This window comes from Petromyzon marinus, chromosome 67 (assembly GCF_048934315.1).
Source record: "Petromyzon marinus isolate PM22_M1 ecotype Great Lakes invasive population chromosome 67, UKy_Petmar_22M1.pri1.0, whole genome shotgun sequence".
NCBI classification, from domain to species: Eukaryota; Metazoa; Chordata; class Hyperoartia; order Petromyzontiformes; family Petromyzontidae; genus Petromyzon; species Petromyzon marinus.
In genome coordinates, this window is record NC_133733.1 from 5,203,237 (window position 1) to 5,231,187 (window position 27,951).

General features: G+C 54.1%; 1 protein-coding gene across 1 annotated transcript in view; it reads left to right on the forward strand.

Annotated features, from left to right (window-relative positions):
- Window positions 1–27,951, forward strand: part of LOC116938343 (phosphatidylinositol 3,4,5-trisphosphate 5-phosphatase 2A-like) — a 117,585-nt gene that overhangs the window by 20,626 nt on the left and 69,008 nt on the right. Inside the window, exons 3-9 of the mRNA XM_076054730.1 lie at window positions 3,800–3,863; window positions 10,116–10,263; window positions 12,053–12,179; window positions 14,006–14,146; window positions 18,182–18,266; window positions 19,881–19,961; window positions 25,949–26,035. Coding sequence (XP_075910845.1) covers window positions 3,800–3,863; window positions 10,116–10,263; window positions 12,053–12,179; window positions 14,006–14,146; window positions 18,182–18,266; window positions 19,881–19,961; window positions 25,949–26,035 — 733 coding nt within the window. The remainder of the gene's footprint in view (window positions 1–3,799; window positions 3,864–10,115; window positions 10,264–12,052; window positions 12,180–14,005; window positions 14,147–18,181; window positions 18,267–19,880; window positions 19,962–25,948; window positions 26,036–27,951) is intronic.

Here is a 27,951-nt window from a genome sequence, read left to right on the forward strand (position 1 = left end):
TTCTAACACGTGTGTGTACTAATCTCCATCTGTTCCATCTCGCTCCCCTTCTACCACGTGTGTGGACTAATCTCCATCTGTTCCATCTCTCTCCCCTCCTACCACGTGGGTGGACTAATCTCCATCTGTTCCTTCTCGCTCCCCTTCTACCACGTGGGTGGACTAATCTCCATCTGTTCCTTCTCCCTCCCCTTCTACCAAGTGTGTGGACTAATCTCCATCTGTTCCATCTCGCTCCCCTTCTACCGCGTGTGTGGACTAATCTCCATCTGTTCCATCTCGATCCCCTTCTACCACGTGTGTGGACTGATCTCTATCTGTTCCATCTCACTCCCCTTCTACCCCGTGTGTGGACTGATCTCCATCTGTTCCATCTCGCTTCCCTTCTACCCCGTGTGTGGACTAATCTCCATCTGTTCCTTCTCGCTCCCCTTCTACCACGTGTGTGGACTAATCTCCATCTGTTCCTTCTCGCTCCCCTCCTACCACGTGGATGGACTAATCTCCATCTGTTCCATCTCACTCCCTTCTACCCCGTGTGTGGACTAATCTCCATCTATTCTATCTCACTCCCTTCTACCCCGTGGATGGACTAATCTCCATCTGTTCCATCTCGCTCCCCTTCTACCAAGTGTGTGGACTAATCTCCATCTGTTCCATCTCGCTCCCCTTCTACCACGTGTGTGGACTAATCTCCATCTGTTCCTTCTCCCTCCCCTTCTACCAAGTGTGTGGACTAATCTCCATCTGTTCCATCTCACTCCCCTTCTACCAAGTGTGTGGACTAATCTCCATCTGTTCCTTCTCCCTCCCCTTCTACCAAGTGTGTGGACTAATCTCCATCTGTTCCATCTCACTCCCCTTCTAGCCCGTTTGTGGACTAATCTCCATCTGTTCCATCTCGCTTCCCTTCTACCCCGTGTGTGGACTAATCTCCATCTGTTCCTTCTCGCTCCCCTCCTACCCCGTGTCTGGACTAATCTCCATCTGTTCCATCTCACTCCCTTCTACCCCGTGTGTGGACTAATCTCCATCTGTTCCTTCTTGCTCCCCTTCTACCCCGTGTGTGGACTAATCTCCATCTGTTCCTTCTCGCTCCCCTTCTACCACGTGGGTGGACTAATCTCCATCTGTTCCATCTCACTCCCCTTCTACCCCGTGTGTGGACTAATCTCCATCTGTTCCATCTCACTGCCTTCTAATCCCGTGTGTGGACTAATCTCCATCTGTTCCTTCTCGCTCCCCTTCTACCAAGTGTGTGGACTAATCTCCATCTATTCCATCTCGCTCCCCTTCTACCACTTGTGTGAACTAATCTCCATCTGTTCCTTCTCGCTCCCCTCCTACCACGTGGATGGACTAATCTCCATCTGTTCCATTTCACTCCCTTCTACCCCATGTGTGGACTAATCTCCATCTGTTCCATCTCACTCCCTTCTACCCGTGGATGGACTAATCTCCATCTGTTCCATCTGTCTCCCCTCCTACCACGTGGGTGGACTAATCTCCATCTGTTCCTTCTCGCTCCCCTTCTACCACGTGGGTGGACTAATCTCCATCTGTTCCTTCTCGCTCCCCTTCTACCACGTGGGTGGACTAATCTCCATCTGTTCCATCTCACTCCCCTTCTACCCCGTGTGTGGACTAATCTCCATCTGTTCCATCTCACTGCCTTCTAATCCCGTGTGTGGACTAATCTCCATCTGTTCCTTCTCGCTCCCCTTCTACCAAGTGTGTGGACTAATCTCCATCTATTCCATCTCGCTCCCCTTCTACCACTTCTGTGAACTAATCTCCATCTGTTCCTTCTCGCTCCCCTCCTACCACGTGGATGGACTAATCTCCATCTGTTCCATTTCACTCCCTTCTACCCCATGTGTGGACTAATCTCCATCTGTTCCTTCTTGCTCCCCTTCTACCCCGTGTGTGGACTAATCTCCATCTGTTCCATCTCACTCCCTTCTACCCGTGGATGGACTAATCTCCATCTGTTCCATCTCTCTCCCTTCAACCCCGTGTGTGGACTAATCTCCATCTGTTCCATCTCACTCCCTTCTACCCGTGGATGGACTAATCTCCATCTGTTCCATCTCTCTCCCCTCCTACCACGTGGGTGGACTAATCTCCATCTGTTCCTTCTCGCTCCCCTTCTACCGCGTGTGTGGACTAATCTCCATCTGTTCCATCTCACGCCCTTCTACCACGTGTGTGGACTAATCTCCATCTGTTCCATCTCACGCCCTTCTACCACGTGTGTGGACTAATCTCCATCTGTTCCATCTCACTCCCTCCTACCCCGTGGGTGGACTAATCTCCATCTGTTCCATCTCACTCCCTTCTACCCCGTGGGTGGACTAATCTCCATCTGTTCCATCTCACTCCCTTCTACCCCGTGTGTGGACTAATCTCCATCTGTTCCATCACACTGCCTGTTAAGGCTACACAGGGGGAGCTTTGTCTTTGTGTGTGTATTGTGTGTGTATTTTCTATGTGTGTATTCTGTATGTGTGTATTCTGTGTGTGTATTATGTGTGTGTGTTCTGTGTGTGTGTATTATGTGTGTGTATTCTGTATGTGTGTGTTTTGTGTGTGTGTGCGTGTGTATTATGTATGTGTGTGTATTCTGTATGTGTGTGTATTCTGTGTATGTGTATTCTGTGTGTGTAATCTGTGTGTGTGTGTATTCTGTGTATGTGTGTGTATTCTGTGTGTACATTGTGTCTGTATTCTGTATGTGCGTGTATTCTGTGTGTGTGTGTGTATTCTGTATATGTGTATTCTGTGTGTATATTATGTGTGTGTGTGTATATTCTGTGTGTGTATTCTGTGTGTACATTGTGTCTGTATTCTGTATGTGCGTGTATTCTGTATGTGTGTGTATTGTGTGTGTATTCGGTATGTGTGTATTCTATGTGTGTGTATAATGTGTGTGTGTTCTGTGTGTGTGTGTATAATGTGTGTGTATTCTGTATGTGTGTGCTCTGTGTGTGTGTATATTATGTATGTGTGTGTATTCTGTATGTGTGTGTATTCTGTGTATGTGTATGCTGTGTGTGTAATCTGTGTGTGTGTGTGGTGTGTGTGTATTCTTTATGTGTGTATTCTGTGTGTGTGTGTATTATGTGTGTACATTGTGTCTGTATTCTGTATGTGTGTGTATTCTGTGTGTGTATTGTGTGTGTAATCTGTATGTGTGTATTCTGTGTGTGTGTGTATTATGTGTGTGTGTGTTCTGTGTGTGTGTATTAGGTGTGTATTCTGTATGTATGTGCTCTGTGTGTGTGTATAGTATGTATGTGTGTGTATTCTGTATGTGTGTGTATTCTGTGTATGTGTATGCTGTGTGTGTAATCTGTGTGTGTGTGTTGTGTGTGTATTCTTTATGTGTGTGTATTCTGTGTGTGTGTGTATTATGTGTGTACATTGTGTCTGTATTCTGTATGTGCGTGTATTCGGTGTGTGTGTATTGTGTGTGTATTCTGTATGTGTGTATTCTGTATGTGTGTGTATTCTGTTTGTCTATTGTGTGTGTATTCTGTATACGTGCGTATTCTGTGTGTGTGTATTCTGTGTGTATATTCTGTGTGTGTATATTCTGTGTGTGTGTATATTCTGTGTGTGTGTTCTGTGTGTATGTGTATTCTGTGTGTGTCTATCCTGTGTGTGTGTATTCTGTGTGTGTGTATTCTGTGTATGTGTATTCTGTGTGTGTTTTCTGTGTGTGTATGCGTGTATTCTGTGTGTTTATTCTGTGTGTGTGCGTGTATTCTATGTGTGTGTCTATTCTTCGTGTGTTTAGGCATCAGAACGTGGTTCACAGCTACAGGATTATGCCGGATGAAGATGGAATGCTCGCAGTTCAGGTCACTCGCTCACCCACCCACTCACCAACTCACCCACCCACTCACCCACTCACCCACCCACTCACCCACCCACTCACCCACTCACCCACCCACTCACCCACTCACCCACCCACTCACCCACCCACTCACCCACTCACCCACCCACTCATTCACTAACCCACCCACTCATCCACCCACCCACTCACTCACTCACCCACCCACTCACTCGCCCACTCACTCATCCACTCGTTCACTCACCCACCCACTCACTCACTCACCCACCCACTCACTCACTCACCCACTCACCCACCCACTCACTAACTCACCCACCCACTCACCCACCCACTCACTCACTCGCCCACTCACCCACTCATTTACTCACTCACTCACCAACCCACTCACCCACCAACTCACTCACCCACCCACTCACCCACTCACCCACCCACTCACTCACTCACCCATTCACTCACCGACCCACTCACCCACTCATTCACTCACCCACCTACTCACCCACTCACCCACCCACCCACCCACTCACTCACTCACCCACCCACCCACCCACTCACTCACTCACTCATCCACTCGTTCACTCACCCACCCACTCACTCACTCACCCACCCACTCACTCACTCACCCACTCACCCACCCACTCACTAACTCACCCACCCACTCACCCACTCACCCACCCACTCACTCGCCCACTCACCCACTCATTTACTCACTCACTCACCAACCCACTCACCAACTCATCCACTCACCCACCCATTCACTCACTCACCCACCAACTCACTCACCCACCCACTCACCCACTCACCCACCCACTCACTCACCCATTCACTCACCGACCCACTCACCCACTCATTCACTCACCCACCTACTCACCCACTCACCCACCCACCCACTCACTCACTCACCCACCCACCCACCCACCCACTCACTCACTCACCCACTCACTCACTCACTCACCCACCCACCCACTCTCCCACCCACTCACTCACCCACTCACTCACCCACCCACTCACTCACTCGTTCACTCATGCCGGGTCCAAGCAAGAACATCTGCTGGACTACCTAGTGACAGACCAGTGGATGTGAGCCCATGTCCTTGACACCAGGACCTACCGTGGAGCTGATCTGCCCTCTGACCATCGACTTGTCATCTATAAGATGCGACTGCCATTCTTCCACTCCGGTGGTGGGTGTACACCCAGGACCCCATTCCAACTAAAGTGGCCTGGTTTCAGTTATCTGATGAAAATTGCAAGCGAGAATTTCATCATCTCTTGCGGCTGGGGTTGGCATCGTCCCCCACTCCTCCTGATGTCGAGGGTAAATGGGCGAGGTTTAGGACTGTGACTCATGCAGCTGCAATGGCTGCTTTGGGTACGTGGTCCAGACCTCCCCAGAGGCCCTTGCTGACAGAGGAGGTGTTCAGGATGCTTGAGATAAAGCGACAGGCCCACTGTCATCGGCTAAAGCATCCCACGTCGGAGATTGAGGAGGCTTACCGCAGCCTTCGCTCGGAGGTTCGGAGAGCTGTGAGGTGCTGCAAGGATGGGTGGTGGTCGCGGGTTGCTGAGGAGATGGAGTCTGCCTCAATGGCCCGCGATCAAAAATATCTATTTAACTCCATCAAAAAAGTAACCTGCAGCGCCACACCACTTACCATCATTAGGGGAAAAAACGGTGATCCAATCTCCGACCCCCAGGAACAGGTTTGCAGATTTGCTGAGCATTTCTGTGAAGTCCTGGGGAAGGGGAAATCCCTGGACATGGAAAACATCGTGGGACAAAGTGAGGATGACCCTGCTGAAGCTGCGGTGCCTCAAATATTTGAAGAAGTTACCCCCTGTGAGTGGCTGGCTGAGGTGCCATCTGTTGAGGAAGTACTAAAGGCGATCCAGAGTCTGAGACCAGGAAAGGCACCGGGCAGAGATGATCTCCCAAGCGAAATGCTGAGGGAGGGTGGCGTTTGTGCACAGATTGCCCAAAATTACATCATAACAACAGTCTGGACCACTGGACGGGTTCCGCAGGATTGCAAGGATGCCCTGGTGGTCCCGCTCTTTAAGAAGAGGGACCGCACAGACTGTAACAACTACAGGGGCATCTCACTCCTCAGTGTGCCGGGAAAGGTCCTGGCAAGGATTATTCAACATCGCCTTGCTAGGCACGCTGAGGAGAGGCCTGCGGAACCCCAATGTGGTTTCAGGAAAGGGCGGTCCTGTACAGATGCCATATTTTCTGTTCGTTTGCTACAGCCGAGGTGTAGGGAATTCCAAAAAGACCTACATTTCTGCTTTATTGACCTGGTCAAGGCCTTTGATACCATCAGTAGGCCTGGGCTCTGGGTTGTTCGTCGTGCTTTCGGAGTCCCTGACCCTCTGCTCACGATCATTAAGGACCTTCATGATGGTGAGCGGGCCCGGTTAAAACTACGTGGCCGGGAGTCGGAGTCATTCCCTGTTCACCTTGGGGTGCGACAGGGATGTGCTCTGGCTCCCACATTATTTAACATATTTTTCGACCACGTAGTCCGTGAAGCCTTTCATTACTGTACCAGAGGAATTTCCCTCTAGTTCAGATACAATGTGAGGCTTATCGATGCCCAGGTGCGGTCAAGGGATGGCTCCCTATTGGTCAAACATGTTTCGTATGCTGATGATCTGGTAATTGCCGCTCACTCAGAGGAGGAGTTGGAGGCGCTGCTGCTGAACCTGGAGCTTGTCATTAAGAGATGGGGCCTTACCATCAGCCCCACCAAAACTAAGCACCTGCCTGGGTATTTTGTACCATCGGACACTCCACCCCCACAACTCCCAATCGGTGATCGGGCAGTTGTGGAGAGAGTGAAGGAGTTTCCCATACCTGGGCAGTGTGCTCATGACTGGCTCCGGTTTGACAGCAGAAGTCTCACTCCGAATCAGTCGAGCGGCATTATCTTTTCATCGGTTGCATAACGCTGTGTGGAAGCTACCTGGTCTATCGCTCCGCACGAAGCTTCAAGTTTTCTCGGCCACGGTCATTCCCTCCCTTCTCTACGCTTACGAAACATGGACCCCCCTAATGGAGCATCTTCGCCCATTAAAAACATTTAGGCTGGCCTGCCTACGATCCTTCCTGGGGTTAAACCAGGCTGGATTGTGTGAGGAGCTCACAAATCCTGGAAAGATCTGCGCAAAGTCCCTTCGGTGAGCTCCTCCGGCAGGCAAGGCTGCTTTGGCTGGGTCATGTAGCCCGCATGCCTAGTCACTGCATGCCTTACCAGCTTTTGTTCAGCCGGATAGAGGGGGCTAAATGGGCATGGCAAGGGCTAGAAAAGAGATGGAGTGACGTAGTACAGGAGGACTTGCCGATGACCGGTACCAGCGGTGTCAAGATCGCCCTCTGTGGAGGAGGCTCGTGAAGGATGCTACTGGGCAGTGGGAGGCAGTCGCCCTCCAACAACAACAGAGGGCGGAGGAGCGACACTCACAACAACGAGCGGAGCGCCGGGTGGATAAAGCACAGCAGGTTGGCACAGTAGGGGGCACAGGTGGTGCATCAGCCAGTCATCTCAGTCAGTCGACCCGTGGCACTTGGGTCTGCCCCTTGACCTCCTGCCAGCGGGCGTTCGACACTTCACGTGCCCTCAAGGTGCACATAGCCTGGCACAAGCGTCGTGGTGACGTCACCGCCACTTTGTGGCGAATGGCGGTTGTTGATGGTGATGATAATGCTGATGATGATGCTGATGGTTGTGGTGGTGGTGATCATAATGCTGATGATGCTGATGATGGTGGTGATGATAATGCTGATCTGAATAACCTCAGGGGGCCTTCATTGCAGTAGGCAACTCTTCTTCATGGACATTAGAGGTATTCCACTCGCGCAGATTCCCCACTTCTACGGGAGTATCCTACATACCTGGGGTCTCCTTGTCACCGCCGCCACTGAATACACCCCGGTCAGCATCAGAACTCGCTCACGAGCCGCTGCTACGGAGCCCCAACACGGCACTACCCTCTCTCTTGCGGGCCCTGCCATGGACAAAACGCGTGGTGGACGCACGGCTCACGAGGGTGGGCGATGTGGTGAGACCAGGCACGGGAGGGGCAGTGCCTTCTCCCTGCCGAGATAACTCGGTGAGACTCGCCGCAAAACTCGTGAAATGAGGTACGAAGGTCCTTCTCAACAGCAGCAGCGGCGGGGAGCGCGCCTGCTGTGAGTGTTGGTGCGGAGTCAGCCGGCGGTGGCCCAGTGCCACCCAAAACTGAATGTCGTCCCAGCAAAAGGGAGCGCACTCGCCTGTCTTCCTCACAGCAGCGCGGGGGGCACACCGCGGGGAATCGCCAGGAGGAGGAGGAATGCTTCTCAGGTGTAGACCGGAACAAGCTGTACGCCCAAATGGTCGATTTCCACCACCAGCAAATCATAACGTCACGCAAGGGCTACGCTTGGACGGGGGCACGATGCCCTGCAGGTGATCGCTTGAGGCCTCACTGGGAGCTGTTTCACTCGAATCCATCGTACAAGCGCCACGGCGATCTGAGCTGGAGCCCATGCCCCATGGGACTAGCGACCACGGGCACGTTCCCCGGCAACTTTTCACGGACACAAATCCGGAATGCGGATTCTGCGGTGAGCTCGAAACAGCGGCGCATCGATGCATACGCTGCAAAAGCCTGGGCTCGTAATAAAGGTTTTTGGGTTAGATCGCGTTTATTTATAAATGTGTCGTAACCCTCCACCACCCGACACGGCCAATCAGCAAAAAAGTGTCACGTTGACAAAAAGACAAATAATTCACTACTTTAGCCCACCGGTGTGTTGAAGAGTGAATCCACAACATTTACAGTTTGAGTACTGTGACGTTTCGCTGGTAAATACATCCAGTATCATCGGGCAATTCGCCAGAATGGTAAAGCCCTCGCTTGCTCCCGGTTTTATATAGAGCAGCAGGGTGACGTCATCACTTAACTCATTTCAGCTCGTGGGCTCGCTCTATAAGCTGCCACGCAATATTCTACTGAAATTCAAATCTTCATTTGTCACCCACAATTCTTATTTTTGGATATAGGGGTAACGGGGGTACCAAGGATACAGAGGGGTCGACGAAGTTCATCACGAACAACGCCAAAATTGGCATTCTATAGGGCCAGAAAATGCGAAAATTGACGGGGGCGGCTTCCCCAGCCACTGGCCACTGCCGCATCTTCAAGGGCCCTCTGGTTTCTGCCAGAATTTGGCTGGAGTTTCGGTACGCTCAGTTGACGGGGGGGGGGGGGGGGGGGGTTGGTGGTGGGGGTGTGTGGCGTCTTTCTCGACGCATTGGGCTACCGAGGGCGCTTCGTGTGATGCGACCAAAGCAGAGGGATCTGGCGATGGGTTTTTAGGGTAATTTTTTATTTTATTTTTTGCCGGTGTTTGTGAACGCAGTAGCATACAATGGGATCCACGTGACGTGGGAAAACGGTAAGACGACATGATGAACGATGCAAAGTGCCGAAAGACCGAGCATCTTTCTATTTATCTTCTTGGTTCTTTCGGTTAAAGTCACGTAGAATGGAAATAAAATCACACAATTTTATTTTATTTTTTTATTTTTATTATGTTTTATTTTTATTATTTTATTGTTTCCCTTCTACGTGGCGGTGACTTTACCGAAAGAACCAAGAAGATGAATCCCTGCAGTCGCGAAAGGTTTAAGTCGAAAAAAAATCTTTATATTTCTTCTGATCGTAAAAAAAAAGATAATGCAGATGATGATGACGATGATGATGACGATGATGAGGACTATGATGATGATGATGATGGCTATGATGATGATGACGATGATGATGACCATGACGATGATGATGACTATGATGATGATGATGACTATGATGATGACTATGATGATGACGATGATGACGATGATGATGATGATGACGATGATGATGACGATGATGACGATGATGATGATGACGATGATGACGATGATGACGATGACGATGTCGATGATGATGACGATGATGATGATGACGATGATGATTACTATGATGCTGATGATGACTATGATGATGACGATGATGATGACGATGATGATGACTATGATGATGATGGTGATGACGATGATGACTATGACGATGATGATGACGGTGGTGATGATGCTGATGACGATGATGATGACAATAATGATGACGATGATGACAATGATAACTATGACGATGATGATGACGGTGGTGATGATGCTAATGATGCTAATGATGATGCTACTGCTGATCCTGCTGATGCTGGTGGTGGTGTCTGCAGGCCTCCCAGGGTGTGCAACCCAAGCACTACCGCGCCCTGCACGAGCTCATCGAGAACTACACCCAGCCCAACCAGGGCCTCGTGTGCCCACTGCAGTGGGCGATTCAGAGTGTGGCCGAGGAGCCACAGGAGGAGAAAGACCTGTCAGGTACCTCCGCCAGCATCACCACCATCATCATCATCACCACCATCATCATCATCACCACCATCATCATCATCACCATCATCGGCATCACCACCATCATCGGCAACTACACCCAGACCAACCAGGGCCTCGTGTGCCCACTGCGGTGGGTGGTGCAGAGGGTGGCCGAGGAGCCATAGGAGGATAAAGACCTGTCAGGTACCTCCGCCAGCATCACCACCATCATCACCAGCATCACCACCATCATCATCAGCATCACCACCATCATCGGCAACTACACCCAGACCAACCAGGGCCTCGTGTGCCCACTGCGGTGGGTGGTGCAGAGGGTGGCCGAGGAGCCGTAGGAGGAGAAAGGTCTGCCAGGTGCCTCTGCCAGCGTCGTCATCATCATCATCATCAGCAACATCATCATCAGCACCATCTTCATCAGCATCATCATCAGCACCATCTTCATCAGCATCATCATCAGCACCATCTTCATCAGCATCATCATCAGCACCGTCAGCGCCACCGCCGTCAATGGCAGGATCAGCCGTCTCACATCACCACTCCTCTTCTAAAGTGGTGGCGACGATGGCGATGATTGTGGTGATGATGATGACGACGATGATGATGATCACAATGATGACGATGATGATAATGACGACGGTGATGATGATGATGATAACGATAATGATGATGACGATGATGATGACAATGATGATGACGATGATGACGATGATGATGACGATGATGATGATGACGACGATAACGACGATGATGATGATGATGATGAAGACAATGATGACGATGACGATGATGATGACGACGATGATGATGATGATGATGACGATGATGATGATGACGACGATGATGACGACGATGACAACAATGATGATGATGAAGACAATGATGACGATGACGATGATGATGATGATGACGATGATAACGATGACGATGACGACGATGATGATGATGACGATGATGATGACGACGATGATGATGATGACGATGATAATGATGACGACGATGACGACGATGATGATGATGAAGACAATGATGACGATGACGATGATGATGACGATGATGATGATGATGACGATGATGATGACGATGATGATGATGACGACGATGATGACGACGATGACGACAATGATGATGATGATGATGAAGACAATGATGACGATGACGATGATGATGATGACGATGATAACGATGACGATGACGACGATGATGATGATGACGATGATGATGACGACGATGACGATGATGACGATGATAATGATGACGACGATGACGACGATGATGATGATGATGATGAAGACAATGATGACGATGACGATGATGATGACGACGATGATGATGATGACGATGATGATGACGATGATGATGATGATGACGACGATGATGACGACGATGACGACAATGATGATGATGATGATGACGATGATGACGATGATGACGACGATGACGACGATGACGACGATGACGATGATGACGATGATGATGGTAACGATGATGATGATGACGACGATGATGATGATGATGATAACGATGATGACGACGATGACGACGATGATGACGACGATGATGACGATGATGACGACGATGACGACGATGATGACGACGATGACGACGATGATGACGACGATAATGATGATGATGATGATGATGAGGATGATGATGATGATGACGATGACGATGATGATGACGATGATGATGGAGACAATGATGACGACAATGATTATGATGACGACGATGATGATCACGGCGATGACGATGCCACCACCACCTCGTCGTCCCCCGACAGACGGCGAGGAGGAGCGCCCGCCGCTACCTCCTCGGGTCGACTCCAGCGGCCCCTCGCCCACCTCATCGGCCGCGTCACCGCGCGTCATCGCCCTCCAGCAGAAGATCTCAGACATCAGCAAGGAAGGGTCGGTCCTGTCCCGTCGTCACAATCATCATCGTCACAATCACCGTCGTCACCGTCACCGTCGTCACGATCATCGTCATCACCGTCATCGTCGTCATCATCGTCACAACCATCGTCGTAACCATCACCGTCGTCACCATCATCGTCATCACAATCATCGCCGTCACCATCACCGTCGTCACCATCATCGTCGTCACCATCACCGGCGTCACCATCATCGTCGTCACCATCATCGTCGTCACAGTCATCGTTGTCACAATCATCGTCGTCACCATCATCGTCGTCACAATCATCGCCGTCACCATCACCGTCGTCACCATCATTGTCGTCACAGTCATCGTCGTCACAATCACCGTCGTCACCATCACCGTCATCACCATCATCGTCGTCACCATCACCGTCGTCACCATCATCGTCGTCACAGTCATCGTCGTCACAATCATCGTCGTCACCATTATCATCGTCACCATCATCGTCGTCACCATCACCGTCGTCACAGTCATCGTCGTCACAATCATCGAATCACCATCATCGTCGTCACCATCATCGCCGTCATCAACACCGTCGTCACCATCATCGTCGTCACCATCATCGTCGTCACCATCACCGTCGTCACCATCATTGTCGTCACAGTCATCGTCGTCACAATCACCGTCGTCACCATCACCGTCATCACCATCATCGTCGTCACCATCACCGTCGTCACCATCATCGTCGTCACAGTCATCGTCGTCACAATCATCGTCGTCACCATTATCATCGTCACCATCATCGTCGTCACCATCACCGTCGTCACAGTCATCGTCGTCACAATCATCGTCGTCACCATCATCGTCGTCACCATCATCGCCGTCATCATCACCGTCGTCACCATCATCGTCGTCACCATCACCGTCGTCACAGTCATCATCGTCACAATCATCGTCGTCACCATTATCATCGTCACCATCATCGTCGTCACCATCACCGTCGTCACAGTCATCGTCGTCACAATCATCGTCGTCACCATCATCGTCGTCACCATCATCGTCGTCACCATCATCGTCGTCACCATCATCGTCATCACCATCACCGTCGTCACAGTCATCGTCGTCACAATCATCGTCGTCACAATCACCGTCGTCACCATCATCGTCGTCACCATCATCATCGTCACAATCATCGTCGTCACAATCACCATCGTCACCATCATCGTCGTCACAATCATCATCGTCACAATCACCGTCGTCACCATCATCGTCGTCACCATCATTATCATCATCATCATGACTCTATTGTCATCATCATTGTCATCATCATCATCACGTAATCATTATCATCAGCAGCATCACCATCAGCAGAAGCATCATCATCACCATCATCGTGTCTCCATCGTCACCATCTTTGTCAGCATCATCATGTAATCATTATCACCATCATCATCGTTTCTCTATTGATCATCATCATTCTCATCATCATCATCATCATGTAATCATTATCACCATCATCATCATCATCGTGTCTCTATTGATCATCATCATTCTCATCATCATCATCATCATGTAATCATTATCACCACCATCACCATCATCGTGTCTCTATTGATCATCGTCATTCTCATCATCATGTAATCGTTATCGTCACCATGTTAACCGTAAACATCGTCAGCAGCAGTGTGAGTGTCATGAGCGAGCGAGTGTTTGGTTAGACTGAGCGAGTGACCTCGTCAGCTGTCTGATTCACCCCTCCCTCGCCCCTCCCCTCGCCCCTCCCCTCGCCCCTCCCCCTCCCCTCGCCCCTCCCCCTCCCCTGGCCCCTCCCCCTCCCCTCGCCCCTCCCCCCCCGCAGGCTGCCTCCCGCGCTGTGCACCGCCCTGGCCGAGTTTGCTGCGTGCGGGGGGCTGTCCCAGGACGTGGAGGCGGCCCGGGGGGGGCTCCCTCCCACGCGCCTCTCACGCCTGCTGCTCGCCTGCTGCCAGCCCCTGCACACGTGAGGAGGAGGAGGAGGGGGAGGAGCATCACCAGCGGGACACGCCCCCCCCTCCCCTCCCTGGACACGCCCCCTCCCACCCCCCGGACACGCCCCCCCAATTGACACTCCCTCCCGGGCACGCCCCTCCTCTGACACGCCCCCGCGGACACGACGCCCGCGGACACGCCCCCCCTTCCCAGACAAGCCCCCCTCTGACACGCCCCCCGCGGACACGCCCCCAACGGACACGGCCACGCCCACTGTCACTGCCGTGCCCCCCAATCTTACATTTACATGCTAATCTTGATTTGAAGCTTTCGTGACAGCAGGAATCCATGCTCTTTGGTTCTTTCGGTAAAGTCACGTGGGTAGACAAAGTTATAGATCACAGAGTTTCGATCGCAACGCAAGCAATCGTCATCAGGTGGGACAACCACAGCCATCGTCATCAGGTGGGACAACCACAGCAATGGTCATCAGGTGGGGCAACCACAGCAATCGTCATCAGGTGGGGCAACCACAGCAATCGTCATCAGGTGGGGCAACCACAGCAATCGTCATCAGGTGAGACAACCACAGCCATCGTCATCAGGTGGGACAACCACAGCAATCGTCATCAAGTGAGACAACGACAGCAATCGTCATCAGGTGGGACAACCACAGCAGTCGTCATCAGGTGGGACAACCACAGCCATCGTCATCAGGTGAGACAACCACAGCAATCGTCATCAAGTGAGACAACGACAGCAATCGTCATCAGGTGGGACAACCACAGCAATCGTCATCAGGTGGGACAACCACAGCAAGCGTCATCAGGTGGGACAGCCACAGCAATCGTCATCAGGTGGGACAACCACAGCAATCGTCATCAGGTGGGACAACCACAGCAATCGTCATCACGTGGGACAACCACAGCAGTCGTCATCACGTGGGACAACCACAGCAGTCGTCATCAAGACAACCACAGCAATCGTCATCAGGTGAGACAACCACAGCAGTCGTCATCACGTGGGACAACCACAGCAGTCGTCATCAAGACAACCACAGCAATCGTCATCAGGTGGGACAACCACAGCAATCGTCATCAGGTGGGACAACCACAGCAGTCGTCATCAGGTGGGACAACCACAGCAATCGTCATCAGGACAACCACAGCAGTCGTCATCAGGTGGGACAACCACAGCAGTCGTCATCAGGTGGGACAACCACAGCAATCGTCATCAGGTGGGACAACTACAGCAATCGTCATCAGGTTGGACAACCACAGCAATCGTCATCAGGTGAGACAACCACAGCAATCGTCATCAGGTGGGACAACTACAGCAGTCGTCATCAGGACAACCACAGCAATCGTCATCAGGTGAGACAACCACAGCAATCGTCATCAGGTGGGACAACTACAGCAGTCGTCATCAGGTGGGACAACCACAGCAATCGTCATCAGGTGAGACAACCACAGCAATCGTCATCAGGACAACCACAGCAATCGTCATCAGGTGGGACAACCACAGCAATCGTCATCAGGTGGGACAACTACAGCAGTCGTCATCAGGTGGGACAACTACAGCAGTCGTCATCAGGTGGGACAACCACAGCAATCGTCATCAGGACAACCACAGCAATCGTCATCAGGTGAGACAACCACAGCAATCGTCATCAGGTGAGACAACCACAGCAATCATCATCAGGTGGGACAATTACAACAATCGTCATCAGGTGGGACAACCACAGCAATCGTCATCAGGACAACCACAGCAATCGTCATCAGGTGAGACAACCACAGCAATCGTCATCAGGACAACCAAAGCAGTCGTCATCGGGTGGGACAGCCACAGCAATCGTCATCAGGTGGGACAGCCACAGCAATCGTCATCAGGTGAGACAACCACAGCAATCGTCATCAGGACAACCACAGCAATTGTCATCAGGACAACCACAGCAATCGTCATCAGGTGGGACAGCCACAGCAAGAAAACAACTGCTGAAGTAGGCGAGAGATCTGCCGTGGTACGAGGTCCTAGTGTAGGCCTCGGCAGTAGCGGGGAGAGGAGGCGGGGTAGAAAGTGGACCCCGCGGCAGACCCCGGGTCACTGGAGTTGAGATCGGAGAGCAATGCACACAGAGAGAGAGAAAGACACAGAGAGTGACATAGGCAGGTAGGATGGAAACATCACAGTCAGTTAAAACTTTACCTGGTTAATAACGTCCTTCCAATGATTGCTCGGTTAGCACCCATCCTCTCGGCTGAAGCTGTGTCCGTGTTTATATATCTGGATGTGGCTTCGTGAACAAATCTCTGAAGGTAGCCGGTGGGTTACCTTCAGAGATTTAAAAACAACGATCGGCAACGGCAGAGGTATTGGTCCTACCGTGTTTCAGATCCGCCTTGTGTCCGCGAAACGCGTTCCAATGTAACTGCTGCGGCAGCCACAACTCAGTTTGTAGACACCCGGGTATTGCATGTCTTCCCGATGACGTACACGCTTGTGTTGCGATCGAAACGACGTATTTCATTTGCTTGCTTTTGTGATTTTCTTTGAACCTGTCGACGTGACTTTTACCGAAAGACCCAAAACGATGACGTGCACCCTGTCATGGCCACGCCCAGTGGCATGGTCTCACCTCCCCGGCCCCGCCTCCTTACACCCCATTCGCCGACGCCCCCTTCCACGCCTCCTGCCACGTCCCCGGGCCACACCTCTCCGGCCACGCCCCCTGTCACGGCCACGCCCGGTGGCAAGGCCACACCTCCCCGGCCCCGCCTCCTTACACCCCATCCGCCGACGCCCCCTTCCACGCCTCCTGCCACGCCCCCGGGCCACACCTCTCCGGCCACGCCCCCTGTCACGGCCACGCCCGGTGGCATGGTCACACCTCTCAGGCCACGCCTCTTGACACCCCTCCTCCGACGACGCCGCCGCCCTCCACGCCCCTGGCCGCAACCATGGCCACGCCCCGTGTAATGGTCACGCCCCCGGCGAGGCGCCATGCCATGGCCACGCCCATGGCCACGCCCCCTGGTTATGATCACCCCTCCCCCCTCTACCACGCCCCCTGCTGCTGCTCCTCGTGGCCCAGTCCACACAGCCCTGGGCTGGGGGGGAAGGGGTGGGGGGCGGGGTGAGATTCTTCATTGTTTTTCATTCTCCCTTCCTATATGTTTTTTCCTTCAATGTTTCGTTCTCATTGTCACTTTTTCTTATTTAATTTTCCTTCTTTCTCCCTTTTTTCATTGTTTATTCCTTCTTTTTTCTTGCTATTTCCTTCTCCACCCAACCCCCCGTTTTTCCAACTTATTCTTACTTGAAAGAGTTTTTTTTTTCATTTTCCCCCATCGTTTTTTCCTTCGCTTCTCTTTGTCCTTCTTGTTCCGTCTGTTTTCCTTCTTTTCCCTTCCCCACTGCAGGACCCATGCCGTGCCGACTCACAATCACGCGTGACTGCACAGTACCATGACGACGATTAATTATCATGATGACCACCATGATGACAATAATCATGATGACGACGATGATGATGACGACGACGATTAATTATCATGATGACGACGATGACGATGATCATGATGACGATGATCATGATGACGACGATGATGACGGCGATGACGATGATCATGATGACGACGATGACGACGACGATGATGACGACGATGACGATAATCATGATGACGACGATGATGACGACGATGACGATGATCATGACGATGATGATGACGACGATGACGATGATCATGATGACGACGATGATGACGACAATGACGATGATGATGACGACGATGATGGCGCTGCTGATGATGATGACGATTCTGATCATGACGATTCTGATGATGATGTTGATGACGATGATGACGATGATGACGATGATGATGACGATGCTGACGATGCTGATGACGACTCTGATGACGATTCTGAAAACGATGCCGATGCTGATGACGATGCTGATGACGATGCTGACGATGATGACGATGCTGATGACGATGTTGACGATGCTGATGATGCTGATGACGATGCTGATGATGATGTTGACGATGCTGCGTGCCGTGTGTGCGCCCAGGGAGCTGGACCACGTGCTGAGCCTCCTGGATCACGTGGGGCGCGCCTTCAACCAGCCGCTGGTGGCAGCACACACCACCAGCCGGGTACGCGGCGGTGACGGCGGTGACGGTGGTGGTGGCGGTGGTGGTGGTGGTGATGGTAGTGGTGATGGTAGTCGAGGTGGTGGTGGAAGCGGTGGTGGTAATGGTGGTGGTAGCGGTGGTGGTGGTGGTGGCGGTGGTGGTAGCAGTGGTGGTAGCGGTGGTGGTGGTGGTGGTAGTGGTGATGGTAGTCGAGGTGGTGGTGGTAGCGGTGGTGGTGGTGGTAGTGGTGATGGTAGTCGAGGTGGTGGTGGTAGCGGTGGTGGTGGTGGTAGCGCTGGTGGTGGTGGTGGCGGTGGTGGTAGCAGTGGTGGTGGTGGTGGTAGCGCTGGTGGTGGTGGTGGTAGCAGTGGTGGTGGTGGTGGTGGTAGTGGTGATGGTAGTCGAGGTGGTGGTGGTAGCGGTGGTGGTGGTGGTGGTAGCGGTGGTGGTGGTGGTGGTAGCGTTGGTGGTGGTGGTGGTGGTAGCGGTGGTGGTGGTGGTGGTAGCGCTGGTGGTGGTGGTGGCGGTGGTGGTAGCAGTGGTGGTGGTGGTGGTAGCGGTGGTGGTGGTGGTGGTAGCGGTGGTGGTGGTGGTGGTGGTAGCGGTGGTGGTGGTGGTGGTGGTAGCGCTGGTGGTGGTGGTGGCGGTGGTGGTAGCAGTGGTGGTGGTGGTGGTGGTGGTAGCGGTGGTGGTGGTGGTGGTGGTAGCGCTGGTGGTGGTGGTGGCGGTGGTGGTAGCAGTGGTGGTGGTGGTGGTGGTGGTAGCGGTGGTGGTGGTGGTGGTGGTAGCGCTGGTGGTGGTGGTGGCGGTGGTGGTAGCAGTGGTGGTGGTGGTGGTAGCGGTGGTGGTGGTGGTGGTAGCGCTGGTGGTGGTGGTGGCGGTGGTGGTAGCAGTGGTGGTGGTGGTGGTAGCGGTGGTGGTGGTGGTGGTGGTAGCGCTGGTGGTGGCGGTGGTGGTAGCAGTGGTGGTGGTGGTGGTGGTGGTAGCGGTGGTGGTGGTGGTGGTGGTAGCGCTGGTGGTGGTGGTGGCGGTGGTGGTAGCAGTGGTGGTGGTGGTGGTGGTGGTAGCGGTGGTGGTGGTGGTGGTGGTAGCGCTGGTGGTGGTGGTGGCGGTGGTGGTAGCAGTGGTGGTGGTGGTGGTAGCGCTGGTGGTGGTGGTGGCGGTGGTGGTAGCAGTGGTGGTGGTGGTAGCGGTGGTGGTGGTGGTGGTGGTAGCGCTGGTGGTGGTGGTGGCGGTGGTGGTAGCAGTGGTGGTGGTGGTGGTGGTAGCGCTGGTGGTGGTGGTGGCGGTGGTGGTAGCAGTGGTGGTGGTGGTGGTGGTAGCGCTGGTGGTGGTGGTGGCGGTGGTGGTAGCAGTGGTGGTGGTGGTAATGTGTGGGGAGCGGTGGTGGTGGTGGTGATGGTAGTCGAAGTGGTGGTGGTAGCGGTGGTGGTGGTGGTGGCGGCGGCGGCGGCGGCGGCGGCGGTGCAGTCCGCTGCACGATGAACCCAGCAACCCCCGAGTTTGATTCCCGCTCGCAACCGAAACACCCTCGGTGACGGCGATTATCTGAACCGGTCCTCCCCTGGGTCGACTCAGCCTCAAATGAGTACCTGGTGGAGTGGTGTGTGGACCAATCCCCATCTGTTCCCACAGGCATCTTCAGTTCCAACTATGGCCGACGTCATCACCAAGCTTGGAACACTCTCCGAAGGACTGTCCACCTTTGAAAAGAAGGTACATGCCCCGCTCCCTGCCATGGGAATGTGGAATTGCTACCACTGAGACCCCCTTCCCACCACCACCCGCTCACTCACCCACTCGATAACCCACTAACTCATTCACCCACTCACCTACTCACCCGCTCGCTCACCCACTCGACCACCCACTCACTCATTAGCTCACACTCACCTACTAGCTCACCCACTCCACCATCCACTCACTCAATAGCTCACACTCACCTACTAACCCGCTCGCTCACCCACTCCACCACCCACTCACTCATTAGTTCACACTCACCTACTCACCCGCTGGCTCACCCACTCCACCACCCACTCACTCATTAGCTCACACTCACCAACTCACCTGCACGCTCACCCACTCCACCACCCACTCACTCATTAGCTCACACTCACCTACTCACCCGCTCGCTCGCCCACTCCACCACCCACTCACTTATTAACTCACCTACTCACCTACACACCCGCCCGCTCGCTCACCCACTCCACCACCCACTCACTCATTAGCTCACACTCACCTACTCACCCGCTCGCTCGCTCGCCCACTCCACCACCCACTCACTTATTAACTCACCTACTCACCTACTCACCCGCTGGCTCACCCACTCCACCACCCACTCACTCATTAGCTCACACTCACCTACTCACCCACTCGCTCACCCACTCCACCACCCACTCACTCATTCACTCACACTCACCTACTCACCCACTCGCTCACCCACTCCACCACCCACTCACGCATTCACTCACACTCACCTACTCACCCGCTCGCTCGCTCACCCACTCCACCACCCACTCACTCATTAGCTCACACTCACCCGCTCGCTCACCCATTCCACCACCCACTCACTCATTAACTCACCTACTCACCCGCTCGCTCACCCTCTCCACCACCCACTCACTAATTCACTCACACTCACCTACTCACCCACTCGCTCACCCACTCCACCACCCACTCACTCATTAGCTCACACTCACCTACTCGCCCGCTCGCTCGCTCACCCACTCCACGACCCACTCACTCATTAGCTCACACTCACCTACTCACTCACCCGCTCGCTCACCCACTCCACCACCCACTCACTCATTAACCCACCTACTCACCCGCTCGCTCACCCACTCCACCACCCACACTGTCATTAACCCACCTACTCACCCACTCGCTCACCCACTGCACCACCCACTCACTCATTAACCCACCTACTCACCCGCTCGCTCACCCACTCCACCACCCACTCACTCATTAACCCACCTACTCACCCGCTCGCTCACCCACTCCACCACCCACACTCTCATTAACCCACCTACTCACCCACTCGCTCACCCACTCCACCACCCACTCACTCATTAACTCACACTCACCCACTCACCCGCCCGCTCGCTCACTCACCCACTCCACCACCCACTCACTCATTAGCTCACACTCACCCGCTAGCTCACCCACTCCACCACCCACTCACTCATTAGCTCACACTCACCCGCTAGCTCACCCACTCCACCACCCACTCACTCATTAGCTCACACTCACCTACTCACCCGCTCGCTCACCCACTCCACCACCCACTCACTCATTAGCTCACACTCACCCGCTAGCTCACCCACTCCACCACCCACTCACTCATTAACCCACCTACTCACCTACTCGCTCGCCCGCTCACCCACTCCACCACCCACTCACTCATTAGCTCACACTCACCTACTCACCCGCCCGCTCGCTCACCCACTCCACCACCCACTCACTCATTAGCTCGCACTCACCTACTCACCCACTAGCTCACCCACTCCACCACCCACTCACTCATTCACTCACACTCACCTACTCACCCGCTCGCTCGCTCACCCACTCCACCACCCACTCACTCATTAGCTCACACTCACCTACTCACTCACCCGCTCGCTCACCCACTCCACCACCCACTCACTCATTAACCCACCTACTCACCCGCTCGCTCACCCACTCCACCACCCACACTCTCATTAACCCACCTACTCACCCACTCGCTCACCCACTCCACCACCCACTCACTCATTAACCCACCTACTCACCCGCTCGCTCACCCACTGCACCACCCACTCACTCATTAACCCACCTACTCACCCGCTCGCTCACCCACTCCACCACCCACACTCTCATTAACCCACCTACCCACCCACTCGCTCACCCACTCCACCACCCACTCACTCATTAACTCACACTCACGCACTCACCCGCCCGCTCGCTCACTCACCCACTCCACCACCCACTCACTCATTAGCTCACACTCACCCGCTAGCTCACCCACTCCACCACCCACTCACTCATTAGCTCACACTCACCTACTCACCCGCTCGCTCACCCACTCCACCACCCACTCACTCATTAGCTCACACTCACCCGCTAGCTCACCCACTCCACCACCCACTCACTCATTAGCTCACACTCACCTACTCGCCCGCTCGCTCACCCACTCCACCACCCACTCACTCATTCACTCACACTCACCTACACACCCGCTCGCTCGCTCACCCACTCCACCACCCACTCACTCATTAGCTCACACTCACCTACTCACCCGCCCGCTCGCTCACCCACTCCACCACCCACTCACTCATTAGCTCACACTCACCTACTCACCCACTCGCTCACCCACTCCACCACCCACTCACTCATTCACTCACACTCACCTACTCATCCGCTCGCTCATCCTCTCCACCACCCACTCACTCATTAACTCACCTACTCACCCACTCGCTCACCCACTCCACCACCCACTCACTCATTAACTCACCTACTCACCCGCTCGCTCACCCACTCCACCACCCACTCACTCATTAACCCACCTACTCACCCGCTCGCTCACCCACTCCACCACCCACTCACTCATTAACTCACCTACTCACCGGCTCGCTCGCTCACCCACTCCACCACCCACTCACTCATTAGCTCACACTCACCTACTCACCCGCCCGCTCGCTCACCCACTCCACCACCCACTCACTCATTAGCTCACACTCACCTACTCACCCGCTCGCTCACCCACTCCACCACCCACTCACTCATTAACTCACCTACTCACCCACTCGCTCACCCACTCCACCACCCACTCACGCATTCACTCACACTCACCTACTCACCCGCTCGCTCGCTCACCCACTCCACCACCCACTCACTCATTAGCTCACACTCACCCGCTCGCTCACCCATTCCACCACCCACTCACTCATTAACTCACCTACTCACCCGCTCGCTCACCCTCTCCACCACCCACTCACTAATTCACTCACACTCACCTACTCACCCACTCGCTCACCCACTCCACCACCCACTCACTCATTAGCTCACACTCACCTACTCGCCCGCTCGCTCGCTCACCCACTCCACGACCCACTCACTCATTAGCTCACACTCACCTACTCACTCACCCGCTCGCTCACCCACTCCACCACCCACTCACTCATTAACCCACCTACTCACCCGCTCGCTCACCCACTCCACCACCCACACTGTCATTAACCCACCTACTCACCCACTCGCTCACCCACTGCACCACCCACTCACTCATTAACCCACCTACTCACCCGCTCGCTCACCCACTCCACCACCCACTCACTCATTAACCCACCTACTCACCCGCTCGCTCACCCACTCCACCACCCACACTCTCATTAACCCACCTACTCACCCACTCGCTCACCCACTCCACCACCCACTCACTCATTAACTCACACTCACCCACTCACCCGCCCGCCCGCTCACTCACCCACTCCACCACCCACTCACTCATTAGCTCACACTCACCCGCTAGCTCACCCACTCCACCACCCACTCACTCATTAGCTCACACTCACCTACTCACCCGCTCGCTCACCCACTCCACCACCCACTCACTCATTAGCTCACACTCACCCGCTAGCTCACCCACTCCACCACCCACTCACTCATTAACCCACCTACTCACCTACTCGCCCGCTCGCTCACCCACTCCACCACCCACTCACTCATTAGCTCACACTCACCTACACACCCGCTCGCTCGCTCACCCACTCCACCACCCACTCACTCATTAGCTCACACTCACCTACTCACCCACTCGCTCACCCACTCCACCACCCACTCACTCATTCACTCACACTCACCTACTCATCCGCTCGCTCATCCTCTCCACCACCCACTCACTCATTAACTCACCTACTCACCCACTCGCTCACCCACTCCACCACCCACTCACTCATTAACTCACCTACTCACCCGCTTGCTCACCCACTCCACCACCCACTCACTCATTAACCCACCTACTCACCCGCTCGCTCACCCACTCCACCACCCACTCACTCATTAACTCACCTACTCACCCGCTCGCTCACCCACTCCACCACCCACTCACTCATTAGCTCACACTCACCTACTCACCCGCTCGCTCACCCACTCCACCACCCACTCACTTATTAGCTCACACTCACCTACTCACCCGCTCGCTCACCCACTCCACCACCCACTCACTCATTAACTCACCTACTCACCCACTCGCTCACCCACTCCACCACCCACTCACTCATTAACTCACCTACTCACCCGCTCGCTCACCCACTCCACCACCCACTCACTCATTAACCCACCTACTCACCCGCTCGCTCACCCACTCCACCACCCACTCACTCATTAACTCACCTACTCACCCGCTCGCTCACCCACTCCACCACCCACTCACTCATTAGCTCACACTCACCTACTCACCCGCCCGCTCGCTCACCCACTCCACCACCCACTCACTCATTAACTCACCTACTCACCCACTCGCTCACCCACTCCACCACCCACTCACTCATTAACTCACCTACTCACCCGCTCGCTCACCCACTCCACCACCCACTCACTCATTAACCCACCTACTCACCCGCTCGCTCACCCACTCCACCACCCACTCACTCATTAACTCACCTACTCACCCGCTCGCTCACCCACTCCACCACCCACTCACTCATTAGCTCACACTCACCTACTCACCCGCCCGCTCGCTCACCCACTCCACCACCCACTCACTCATTAACTCACCTACTCACCCGCTCGCTCACCCACTCCACCACCCACTCACTCATTAGCTCACACTCACCCACTCACCCGCCCGCTCGCTCGCTCACGCACTCCACCACCCACTCACTCATTAGCTCACACTCACCTACTCACCCGCCCGCTCGCTCACCCACTCCACCACCCACTCACTCATTAACTCACCTACTCACCCACTCGCTCACCCACTCCACCACCCACTCACTCATTAACTCACCTACTCACCCGCTCGCTCACCCACTCCACCACCCACTCACTCATTAACCCACCTACTCACCCGCTCGCTCACCCACTCCACCACCCACTCACTCATTAACTCACCTACTCACCCGCTCGCTCACCCACTCCACCACCCACTCACTCATTAGCTCACACTCACCTACTCACCCGCCCGCTCGCTCACCCACTCCACCACCCACTCACTCATTAACTCACCTACTCACCCGCTCGCTCACCCACTCCACCACCCACTCACTCATTAGCTCACACTCACCTACTCACCCGCTCGCTCACCCACTCCACCACCCACTCACTCATTAGCTCACACTCACCCACTCACCCGCCCGCTCGCTCGCTCACCCACTCCACCACCCACTCACTCATTAGCTCACACTCACCTACTCACACTCACCTACTAGCTCACACTCACCTACTCACACTCACCTACTCACACTCACCTACTCACCCGCGTGATCGGGCGTTCGGTGCGGCGCGACCATTGCCGGCTACGGGATTTCATCATGGGCTCGGTGGGGCGGGGCGGTGGGATGGGGATTTGTGTTCGCTTTCCGTCACACGCGCGGAGAGGGGGGGGGGAGGTGGGAAATTTCGTCTCGCGAGGACCTCCCCGTGACCACGGCTGGAGGCCGCCCGCGTGTTGCGACGGCGTTTTGACGAGGCCGCCTCTCGGGCATGCCCGCGGTCTCGCCGACGCACAGATCCTGGAGGCCTTGCCGGCCCTCACTGGAATCCAACTCCCAGCGTCTCACACCCTGAGGAATGCGGCGAACGGCGCGCTGTTTGAGGTACGGCATTTTGCGACGTCGCCACCGCCAATTTGTCGCGGCGATCATTGACATTCATTGATTTGGCGTTCTTGTCATCAGCACGCTTGTTAGAGCCAGGAGAGTGATGGGTGGGGTGGGGTAGGGGGTTAGGTGGGCTGGAGGTGTGGGTTGAAGGTGGGGAGAGATGCCATCTGAAGTTGCACGGTACATCCGTGGCACCACCGCGTCCACCGCTAAGACATCCCAAGGTCACCAAGTCTGCGAGTGTGTGGGTGGACTGGTGTCTGAGTGAGAGAGTGAATGAGTGTGGGTAGACCGGTGACTGAGTGAGAGAGTGAATGAGTGTGGGTGGACCGGTGACTGAGTGAGAGAGTGAATGAGTGTGGGTAGACCGGTGACTGAGTGAGAGAGTGAATGAGTGTGAGTGGACTGGTAACTGAGTGAGAGAGTGAATGAGTGTGCGTGGACCGGTGACTGAGTGAGAGAGTGAATGAGTGTGGGTGGACCGGTGACTGAGTGAGAGAGTGAATGTGTGTGTGTGGACCGGTGACTGAGTGAGAGAGTGAATGAGTGTGCGTGGACCGGTGACTGAGTGAGAGAGTGAATGAGTGTGGGTGGACCGGTGACTGAGTGAGAGAGTGAATGAGTGTGGGTGGACCGGTGACTGAGTGAGAGAGTGAATGAGTGTGCTTGGACCGGTGACTGAGTGAGAGAGTGAATGAGTGTGTGCTTGGACCGGTGACTGAGTGAGAGAGTGAATGAGTGTGGGTGGACCGGTGACTGAGTGAGAGAGTGAATGAGTGTGGGTGGACCGGTAACTGAGTGAGAGAGTGAATGAGTGTGGGTGGACTCGTGTCTGAGTGAGAGAATGAATGTGGTTTGGTGGACCGGTGACTGAGTGAGAGAGTGAATGAGTGTGGGTGGACCGGTGACTGAGTGAGAGAGTGAATGAGTGTGGGTGGACCGGTGACTGAGTGAGAGAGTGAATGAGTGTGGGTGGACCGGTGACTGATTTAGAGAGTGAATGAGTGTGGGTGGACCGGTGACTGAGTGAGAGAGTGAATGAGTGTGCGTGGACCGGTGACTGAGTGAGAGAGTGAATGAGTGTGGGTGGACTGGTGACTGAGTGAGAGAGTGAATGAGTGTGGGTGGACCGGTGACTGAGTGAGAGAGTGAATGTGGTTTGGTAGACCGGTGACTGAGTGAGAGAGTGAATGAGTGTGAGTGGACTGGTAACTGAGTGAGAGAGTGAATGACTGTGCGTGGACCGGTGACTGAGTGAGAGAGTGAATGAGTGTGGGTGGACCGGTGACTGATTGAGAGAGTGAATGAGTGTGGGTGGACCGGTGACTGAGTGAGAGAGTGAATGAGTGTGGGTGGACCGGTGTCTGAGTGAGAGAGTGAATGAGTGTGGGTGGACCGGTAACTGAGTGAGAGAGTGAATGAGTGTGGGTGGACCGGTGACTGAGTGAGAGAGTGAATGAGTGTGCGTGGACCGGTGACTGAGTGAGAGAGTGAATGAGTGTGGGTGGACTGGTGACTGAGTGAGAGAGTGAATGAGTGTGGGTGGACCGGTGACTGAGTGAGAGAGTGAATGTGGTTTGGTGGACCGGTGACTGAGTGAGAGAGTGAATGTGTGTGGGTGGACCGGTGACTGAGTGAGAGAGTGAATGTGTGTGTGTGGACCGGTGACTGAGTGAGAGAGTGAATGAGTGTGGGTGGACCGGTGACTGAGTGAGAGAGTGAATGAGTGTGTGTGGACCGGTGACTGAGTGAGAGAGTGAATGAGTGTGCGTGGACCGGTGACTGAGTGAAAGAGTGAATGAGTGTGTGTGGACCGGTGACTGAGTGAGAGAGTGAATGAGTGTGGGTGGACCGGTAACTGAGTGAGAGAGTGAATGAGCGTGGGTGGACCGGTGACTGAGTGAGAGAGT